The 11,027-nt window shown below is 34.9% G+C and overlaps 1 protein-coding gene across 2 annotated transcripts in view; it reads right to left on the reverse strand.

The window, feature by feature from the left end:
* The window catches only part of LOC102803001 (zinc finger protein GLIS3-like), a 49,740-nt gene extending 41,896 nt beyond the window's left edge, over positions 1 to 7,844 (reverse strand). The window contains exons 1-2 of one of the 2 annotated variants that reach the window (XM_085503454.1): positions 7,703 to 7,844; positions 6,296 to 6,669 (exon numbers count right to left, since the gene is read on the reverse strand). In XM_085503454.1, coding sequence (XP_085359580.1) covers positions 6,296 to 6,647 — 352 coding nt within the window. In that variant the 5' untranslated portion in view covers positions 6,648 to 6,669; positions 7,703 to 7,844. Of the gene's footprint in view, positions 1 to 6,295; positions 6,670 to 7,444; positions 7,533 to 7,702 lie in introns of those variants that run through there. The other variant, XM_085503455.1, reaches the window with a different exon arrangement.
* Between the last annotated feature and the right edge of the window lie 3,183 nt (positions 7,845 to 11,027).

An 11,027-nucleotide genomic window follows, 5' to 3' on the forward strand; every position in this document is an offset into this window, starting at 1 on the left:
AGTTTGCAAACTGACAGAAGTACAATTGTAAAGTCCACAGTGTGTCCAATATATGTTGCTGTGGTTGAGTAGTCAACGTCAGTTACAACATGAATTGTTGACCCTGGAAGCATTAAAATATGATTTAAGTTTGTTTTTGTTTTTACATTTTTAAATATTCTTTTCATTTGTCCATTCAATTCACAAGGATTGCTATTTACCTTAAATCAGTGAAGTGCAATATTAAAAAGGACTTTTTTCCTCAAAAATAAAAGGTTGTTTAAGTTTGTGTAAGGTATTTATTTTTTACTCTAAACAAGATTATTGATACATTCATATACACCATTTTTTGTATCAGAACCACATCTTCAATAAAAACAGACATAAATAAAATATTACAAGTATTGCATACTGGTTAATTTAAATAAAACTTATTTACATAAGAGCACGTGTTACTAATAGAAAAAATATATTTTAAGCAGCATTGGTCACTACTTTGTTCATTTTTAGACTTTGTTTTGCTTTAAAAATGATTAGACAAAATTATTATTCTAAGACTTCTTCGACAATTAATTAAAAAAGATAATAATTCCAATTAGTAGGGAGAAAACAACAGCAGAATGAAATCACTAAAAATGCCCCTTTTGCAAAAAAATAAGCACATAATTGCTAAGGTTCAGTGCAGGAAGCAAAGCAATGTACACATTGAACCATCAGTCGTGAGTACGTATGTAATGCGACACAACCACCATCAAAATGTATTATTGACTCAGGCTGCCTTTCTTTACTGTTGATTCTTAAAAGAAAATCTTAAAAGTGAATCAACAAACCCACTGTCTCAACAGGTTGCCCTGTGTTGACAAGCACGACTGCTTTCAGTGCAATAGACATGAGTATCTTCATGCATAAATTTCAATTCATTAACAACTTTTAAGCGAGGGAGAAAGAAACAATCTGGTTTCGGCTAAACTGTGAGTATACACAAACAAACAAAAAGAACAATGCTTTAAAGCTGGAAGATTTGCACTATTTTGCCAAGCTGCAGTAAATCCTCATAGTTTAATGGGAGTTTAATGCATTAGCGATTGCTTTGTACCGTACTTTGCACTTCAATGCATTCTATGGATGGCTGGTGCAATACCATAGTTCAAACTGGAATACTTGTTCCCCGGTTGTCTTTCACCAACCGTGTTCTTCATTCAAAACTGAAAATCTTTCTTTAAAATGTTCGTGACTCTTCAATGAGCATCATAGATATATATTTTTGAATAGATCTAGAATTCCTATCGTTGCCATGACATATACTATGTCTTATTACAACAAGTACGTTCAAACCATAGTTACTGAAAACCCTAGTGTTCCACATTGATCATAAACTCAATTAATTTAATAATTAGCTTTATTTAATCACTAATTTGAAATTTGCTGAAACTGTAATTTTATATTTGCTGTAAATGTATAACTAGATATGAAGAGTGAGACACAAATTTTCATTAAGTTGATTAAAAGAGCAGAATGATATAATATCACTCCATCGTTGCCACGACGAATAAATATGACCATTTGAATTTGGCCTGTTACATTCCATGCGATAGCTGGCTCTAGCCCTTGGAAATATCAGCAGCACATCTCATTTTTTGTTAAGAATATTCATACTAGGAGCATAAACTAATCATAAGTTAATATACAGTAACCATGGCAACCATTTAACCAAATCTACTACTTCCACATACGTCATTGGTCCACATTAAATTAATGAGTTTATGTTCATGAAAAATATCAGTATCAAATAATAAATTATAGCGATAGAATGCTTTTTAAATTATCTACTTCCTGTGAACTATTCTTGTAATCTGCCTCCCCTGTAATGAATGGTATGTGTAAGCAGTCTCAGTGCAAAGTGGATCAAACCATTGTGTATAATAGGAGTGTTCAGGTACAGGTGCATAAGGCTTTAACTTAATTTTTATAATTTGTTTGAAGACACACCAAAAAGATAGGCCTCATTTTTGAAAGCCATGTAAATGAGGATAAACAAGACACCAAGTGATAACACTCCTCCTACTGACATCATAAAATAACCTATAGTACAAACAAACCCTGTTTAAAGACTTCCTGTATGCTCACAGTACTGTCAAGTGTTCTTTCTTAGAAAACAATGTCATTAGAAATCTAATTTAAAGAGTATAAACAAATAGTAATTAAACAAAATTGAAACTCTCAAAAGGGCGTTTTATTAATTTAATACAATACATGCTAGCTACAGATATGATCTGGTTCTGCTGAAAGTATGAAAATAGAACAGATAATATTTATTTTTTTTAAATTGAAAAGTTTTAATTAAATTAACTAAATTTTAAAAATCAAATTCCAAATGACATTAATTTTTTTTTTAAATATTGGGACATGAAAATGTCAACCTGGTTTATTCCACACACAAAAAATGTTTCAAATTTAATGAAAAATAGACCATTTATGGTTAAAACACAATGCATGGCATTTATCAAATAAAACATAAACAACGGATATAATATTAAATAAAATCTCACCCTATTATGCTTGTCCATTGTCTGGTAAGCCACAATAAACATGTCTTTAGTTAATAATGATAGAATAATTGACTCTAAAATCTAGTGAGGCCTAAGGGACTTACTTAAACAAGTGTTCATAAACATGTAGTATTACAACCAATAGTATCACGGAGTTGTCTAATTTAGTTAATCATATTATTATATGGGTTTAAAGAATTTTTTTTGAGAGATTTTTTTTTACCATAACTAATAATATAGGCCAATATAAATCATATTATAAATTTCTTTTTATATCGAATAATTTTTTACTCTTGCACTTTTTCATCTTTCACAATGCCGTAACTACTTCCAAATGGCTATAAATTTGGATAATATAACTTACTAACGATAGTAACTAATTTCATTGCCAACTTAAATCAGAAATACCCATCACACTTCTAGATGATGGATAGACTTGATTAAAAACAAGCAGCCTGTCGGCTGAGATAGCTCCGCTGTTAGCAATGCACATGGCAATTAAAGAACAGAAGATATCATTAGAAAATGAACAAATCTGAGAGAGGTCCACATGTAGTACCTATATGTATAATATATCAAAGCAATTGGACTTGCGGTTTTCAACAAGAAGTCGAAAATATCACTTTTTACCAAAAATTACAAAAATATTCATCAAAATTAGAGAATTAAAGATATCATCATGAAATGAACAAATCTGAGAGAGGTCCACATGTAGTACCTATATATGTAATATCAAAGCAATTGGACTTGCGGTTTTCAACAAGAAGGCGAAAATATCACTTTTTACCAAAAATTACAAAAATATTCACCGAAATTAGAGAATTAAAGATATCATTACAAAATGAACAAATCTGAGAGAGGTCCACATGTAGTACCTATATATGTAATATCAAAGCAATTGGACTTGCGGTTTTCAACAAGAAGTCGAAAATATCACTTTTTACCAAAAATTACAAAAATATTCACCAAAATTAGAGAATTAAAGATATCATTACAAAATGAACAAATCTGAGAGAGGTCCACATGTAGTACCTATATATGTAATATCAAAGCAATTGGACTTGCGGTTTTCAACAAGAGGTCGAAAATATCACTTTTTACCAAAAATTACAAAAATATTCACCAAAATTAGAGAATTGAAGATATCATTACAAAATGAACAAATCTGAGAGAGGTCGACATGTAGTACCTATATATGTAAATATCAAAGCAATTGGACTTGCGGTTTTCAACAAGAAGTCGAAAATATCACTTTTTACCAAAAATGACAAAAATATTCACCAAAATTAGAGAATTAAAGATATCATTACAAAATGAACAAATCTGAGAGAGGTCCACATGTAGTACCTATATATGTAATATCAAAGCAATTGCACTTGCGGTTTTCAACAAGAAGTCAAAAATATCACTTTTTACTAAAAATGACAAAAATATTCACCAAAATTAGAGAATTGAAGATATCATCATGAAATGAACAAATCTGAGAGAGGTCTACCCAAGGTACATATACACCAAGTATCAAAGCATTCAGGCTTGTAGTTTTCAAGAAGAAGTCAAAAAAGTAAAACATTGACACGGACGACGGACGACAGACGACGGACAACGGACGACGACGACGGACAATCACTCATATGATAAGCTCCGCTCGACAAAGTCGACAGCGGAGCTAAAAAATAATTTAAGAAACTAAGCAACTCTACTGTTTTGAGAATTTAGTTTACTGTAAAATGCTTGCTTGAATTTCACAAGTCAAACAATGATGAAATATTTTCCCAAAATCTAATAAACCACAAATTCATTTCTCATATTCAGTCATGTTCAGTTTAAAATTAAGATTAGAAAAAAAATCTCTTGTTAAATATAAGTGTTTCTTGTATTTTCATTTAAATCAAATTTAAATGTTCTGGACATAATTTTCAGGATGCTATCTTTATTGTATGTTTCACATAATCCATTTTTTGCAGAAACCATTGGTTGACCGGGCAGGTGACTTGAAACATATTACCAATTTTCATCAAAAAAAAATTTGGAATAATAAGAGCGTTTAATTAAATAATCCTATTTCATTCTCAAGCTACTATCATGTCTTTTGTTATTAAAAATCAACTTTCCTCACAAAATATAAAAATAACCCACATAATTTTATCCATTTGGTCTAAAATTGACACAAAAATTATAAAAGTACATCAAAAATACTGCACCAAAATTAGTATTGAAAAATTGATGGCGTTTTGAAATATATTTGAAATACACAAAAAACTGTGCAAAAAGGAGATAATGCCTCTAAGAAAAAAGTATAGTCATCATGTTGCTGTATGTTCGCTATGGTTCCATATGACTTATACAATGCAAGTAAAAATACATTGTTTATTTACACAGTGACAACTTTTTATTCGCTTAAAATTTATTCAATTCGTAAACCATGAAAACAAACATGTCCAATGATTCCATGGTACAATCCCAGAGACTGACGAGTAGCAGTTTAGAGTAGAATATATTGGAGATGTCAACTATAATGAACTGCAGGAAATAATGCATATACTGAAGATCATTTACGAAGATCCCTTTTTCTTCAGAAGAAAATTTATAACTCAATTTTGTGTTGAACTTGTCCTCAGAATATTGAAGTTCAAAGCCATGATACGAAAAATTGAACTTTTAGTGAATTTTGTCGATCTTTTCGCTGAATACTAACAGGGCATGAAATAATGACTATAGTGAAACAACTAAACTACACGATATTACACTAATTCAGCAACAATACATCGGATCAACACAGCGTCCTTTGTTTTCCCTTGAAGTATGCATTTTGTTTTAGCTGTTCTAATAATAAAAGACTGAAATGCCGATCTGATCCAATTCTAAATATTCTCAATGCATCCTTAAAAGAAATGCCGGACACAGTCAGTTGCCTTGGCTTTATTGAAATAGCAAACATAACATAGAATCAATTATGATCAGCACAAATATGCTTTTTAGTATGAATCAATTGATTCTGCATTGATAGTATTGTTAGGCTTTGTAACCAATATTAAAATAACATTATCAAGTAATGACCTTGTTTTCAAAAGATATCTATTTTTCAATGAAATGCATTTCTTAAAAATAATTTTTTTTATATATAACCAAAAGATAGGTGTTCTCATAGTTTTTTTTTTTTTTTGGAAAATGTTGATTAGTAGTGGTAAATGTCTGCATTGCGACAGCACTGAATTAAAGATAATCTTGTCTGAGAAGATCTGTGGATAATTTCCATGTTCCAGATCATACACGCATTGGATTATAGAAAAAAAGTAAAGTTAGTGGATTTTATAAAACAACAGCTGGTCAAGAACTAGATTACTGGATTAAGCTCTTTAGTTTTATGCAGATTCATTATATCCTTCTAAATTCTACAAGTGGAATGCTTCATATTGTAAATCAGTTATAATTTTATATTGTTTCTTTTATGCTGAAACTGATATGATATGTCATATCAATTTTTGTAGACAGTAAAATTCATAATTCATTTGTGTGAAACTTAATTTTTAGTTGTTTTTTTTGGGGGGGGGATAACAAAACGTGTAAAAATGGTCAAAAATAAAATATAAAATAGTGCAGTGTTGGTGACTCAATCATTCAAATTTTCTTAATTTCCACATTTTTATCTTTGCGATAAACAAGAACTGTAAGCTAGTTTAACAACTTTAATAAATGCAATTAAATTTTATGTTCAGGAAATTTTAGATATTCATTCTATGTTTGTAAAAAAAAATTAAAATGCTTGCCTTTTCTCCCATCAAGTATATTACCATATCCTAACGTATGGTCTTGAATCTCTCTTTTTACCTCTTGCTGCAATGACGACGTGGAATAGGATTTCTGTTCAGACTTATTACTGTTAACAAGCATCGATATGGTTGGTAATTTTGGCAACTGTACGGTGTTTGAGCCATCACTACTATTACGAACGCTATTCAAACCTGGCAGCGGTGTGGTGGTGTTGGACGGCGGTGCCGGGGTCTCGCTTTGCACTCGGATCGGCGGAATAGATCGTCCATTCTGCTGTCCCAATAACTGCTGTTGTTGGTGTCCAGCTGGATTAACATGGTGTTGATTGTTTTGCTGTTGATTGCTCATATTGTTCAATCAGTTCACACATCTGCAAGTCATTAGAAAAAAAAAAGAAAAAACAGTAAACAGTTATTCCAAAGCTGGGATTTAATTGCCTATTATACCTTGTTTGAACTTGAATTAAATCAAGAGGGACCGCATAATCCCAAAGGAGGATTTAATGCACTCAAAACGTGTTCTTTTGACTATGCTCAGAACATAATCACCCGTACGCAACGTGTATACCAACGTTCGTATATTTATCGTTTCAACACACTCGCACTGCACTGCAGGCAACTATTTCGGTGAAGAAACCAAAGACGCTGTTTGGTTTTACCGCCAAGTCACCCGATCTACTGAAAAGCAACAAGTTACGTCAATGCCAGTGAAATCAAACCGGGTTGCTACACAAATCCTTATCACTAACAGAATTCTTGCACGTCATCGGTGTGGTGCGAAAAATAATGAGAGTGTGTAAAGTGATCGTGTAGCACTTGTTACAGCTATGGGTATTTGGGAAAGGCTCTCACGAACTGGAGGAAGGCGGAAACGGTTACCGATGATTGTACAAAAGACAATATTACAAGCAAGTCGAATGTAAGAAAATAAACAACTCGTCAGTCTTCTGTGTGGATATCGACGACGTTGATCGCCCTTGAAATTGTTACAAAACTTGTTGACATTTGCATCATTGCCAGACTCAGTCCGTTTAACGTACTGCAGATAAAACAGGGCGCTACCGTGCCCGTGCGGCCGCTGACAGTCGACCGTTGCCTGTAGCATATACCAATAGGCCGGTAGCCATCTTGGTTTGGTGTGTACACCTGAAAGAAGGCGATCGATTAGATTCCAAGACTTGGCAACAGACCGGTTCGTAAGCTGCGCACTGGATGCCCAGTTTAGGGCGGTGTGGTCTACTGCGAACTGCCTTCCTCGAACCGGGCCAGCCACTTCCCGTCGTCGGACCCAGCGATCAACCCGTGATAATGCCCGAAGTGTGTACACTACAGACGACGCAGTAAACCGGGACTGCGTAAAACTAAACCGGAAAATTACCACGAAATAGTAGCTGACATACTAACCTGACGCCGTTACAACACTCTGGTGGCTATCCCAGTCATATTTTGAAAATCGAGTTCAAATCGAGAGCTTCGATCAGCCAGTATTTCAATTCAAATCCACACCACTACTATACAAGATTGTACTTTCGCATATTGTAGAAATCTGGCTAAGTTTGTAGGGTTCGCAGGGGGTCCTTAATTAGTCACCGATTTGGAAAACTGAGCCATTGCGCTGTTGTCAGGTTTTGACGGTTTCAAGGCTCCCCGTGTCATAGGCTGCCCGCGGTATTGTAAAGTGCGTCCCTTTGGACATCACGCTGGAGGTCGTTTCTCGGCGCCTTTAGGCTCTAGCACGGGACAAGAAACCAGTTTGAGCTTTTTTAATATGTTTCTCGTCGATATGGTTGTCTTTACAGTTAGTAGTTCACTTAGAAAGCCATCATCGGCATGCGGCAGTGTCAATAAGTATGGAACAAATTGTTAAAACACTTGTCAATAAAAGAAATTGTCAAGACGCTTAGAAACTATTTATATATTCTTTATGATCATTCAAATGAAATAAAATAATTAATGAAAAAGTATAAGATTGTCTTGTTGATAAGGATTAAAAAGGGATTTAAACAAAAATACCCCATTCATTAAATTTCTCCCTTCTCCCTTGCTGGTTCCGTGAACAAAGTATGCTTGGATGCGGGTCGACAACACAGTGAGTTTGACACTACTGGCTTGCAATACATCATTTTCCACGGCTTTCGGCATGCACCTAGAGGCGATCAGCGGCATGGCGCCTGTTTCGATAAAACATTGAATGATATTAAAGCTGATCTTTCTGTTGTGTGCGCATTTCGTTTCAACCTATAAAATACGTACCTTTCAATTTCCATTTTTTCACACCTAAAATAACTAAAACCGATCGACGATCCATAATACGACCGACCGCAGCTCAATGGTAACGCGATGGCATCGGAGACGACCGACATATTCAAAGTTAGCTAAAACACACGTGTTTCAAATTAAATGCCCGCGGAGAACAATACTCTGAACTCTCAACACCTTGCCAGCGAAGTCAGGACGATTGGACGATTGAAAGTCGGGCGATTGTTTTGAATGTTGAACTTGTAACAGTTAGTGTTTGTGTTTGTGACGAGGGCCATTATTTTGACAGGATGCAGTAAGAATGTAACACTGTTTAACCAAGACAACAAATAAATAAATAAGCGAACACTAAACTTTTCGGCACACGACTGCTAGAAAACTGCGTTCTCTCTATAATAGCACCACCCTTGAAAGAGTAGAGCACATTGAATTTTCATTTGTTTTGGAGATTAGTTCGAACACGGACAATTAGCGACAAAATAGGTTCAGATTTTCTATAAGTTGCCCCAAGAGATCAATGTCGAGTTAACTCTGCAAGGACACTGTTACTCGACAAACTCCAAAGAAGTGACGTTTTGTGTTGGATCTTTGCATGTGGCCGTGTGTATTGTGATGCGAGAGGGGCACTAATTCAGACGGACCCCCGGAACAGTGTATACGGTCCGAGTACAAGTCATTTACACATGGCGCGAAAATAGCACGTGTGACAACCCACTTACCCCCCGGAAGAGAAGAAACCTCAATATCTCTCTGTATACCCCCTATGATTCAGTTTAATTGCAGTTTTATTATTTGATTATCTCAATCGTAGAGATAAAATCAACAGTATTCTTAAGAGGAAGAAATATGGGGATACTGATAAGAATGCGACAGCTGAGAAAACACGTGACATGCATCTTCTTCATGCTTCATACTCAGCGCGCTTTCCATTTTTTACACGCGCTGTGTACGTCGCATGGGACACGTATAGAAAGCGACACAAGAAGGCAGCGTGTGGCGCTTTCAGTTTAAATACTAGTAGTAACACCTCCTACTCCACTGGGAAAATTGTGATTGTTCGCGGTTTTTGCAGTTTTTGTTGGCACTAAATATGTCATTATACTGTATATAGCTGTATTGGTCACCGCCAGAGGGTCTTGACGGAAGCATATATGCCCAACACTTTATGCAAGAGGGGCTTGAACCAATCTTCACGCAACTACAACTCGTTATTTGTTTGTTGGGACCGCAGCTGGCATAACGACTATTTGTGTGTTTTGATTTCACAAGTCGTTATTGCCGTATTATGTGCGTGTGGCCCCCAAGGGTTCTTTATACCATTCTATGCCCTATTGTTGTGAGATATAACGGAGACTTCAACTTTTTCGCAACGCAAGACGCTGCGATGGGGTGACACGAAACTGAGAAATCTAAAGGAATTTTGTAGGCGGGGTGTGTGTACTGTGACCAATCACAATGTGGGTTTCTTTATCACTGGCCGGGATTCTACAAGTAGTTCTTTCGTTCATGAACAGAATTTGCGTCGAGTCATGCCTTATATACCAAGCTCTCTATATGTGAATAATATTTCAAAAGTTAAGAGTCACGATAAAACAAATTCTGTACTTTGTATTACTGCTTGCATTTCTTTCATAAATATCACAGTTCTCACGTCTCGACAGCAGTATTTTATTTTATTTTATTTTATTTTATTTTATTTTATTTTATTTTATTTTATTTTATTTTATTTTATTTTATTTTATTTTATTTTATTATTGTTCCCACGTTTCGACAGCAATAGTGTATGTGTATTCGCGATCGGTATGCTAGGAACTTAATTGGCAAATTGACTCATCTATATCACTTTCGGACGGAAAAGATTGGATCGGCACACGTGACCCGGGACAACGCTGACGTATTGCCATCTGTTGTAGCCAATTATAGCTATCATACATTATACAAGAGTCAACTATAGGGGGCAAGTTTTTTGAACAAAAACTACAGTGTCCTACAAGGCGATTGTGAACGCTTACAAAGGTGTACAACGAACGCTCCCCCACACAGACGCACGTGTTGCAGCTCTACTGTTTAAAGGGACAAGCATGGAAAACATTAAAGTGGGCCCACGCGGCGGTAGTTACTGATACAATATTGAGACACAAGTGTTGATGAAACAACACATTAAATTGGTGAACCCGAGTGAACCCCGCTGTAATTGTTGGGTAATTTATGGGACTTTTTAATTGTTGTTATTTGTTTGGTTTTCTTTTTTGTTATTTTTGTATAATTTACATCTTAGATTCCGATTGTAATTCCATGAAAGTGACAAGTTCAAAGCGAAATGAAAAGAAAGGCGACCGCCTCCTGGATGGATAAAATAGTTTTCCTTACACATTCATAATTACATTTTTTCTTAGGTTTGAATCTGTGTTGTTTCGATGGAAGTGTCGGACAATGTGGTGATAGGACATTGTCAGGTGAGTATGGGTGA

This window comes from Saccoglossus kowalevskii, chromosome 9, assembly GCF_978046115.1.
Source record: "Saccoglossus kowalevskii chromosome 9, keSacKowa6.1, whole genome shotgun sequence".
Lineage (NCBI taxonomy): Eukaryota > Metazoa > Hemichordata > Enteropneusta > Harrimaniidae > Saccoglossus > Saccoglossus kowalevskii.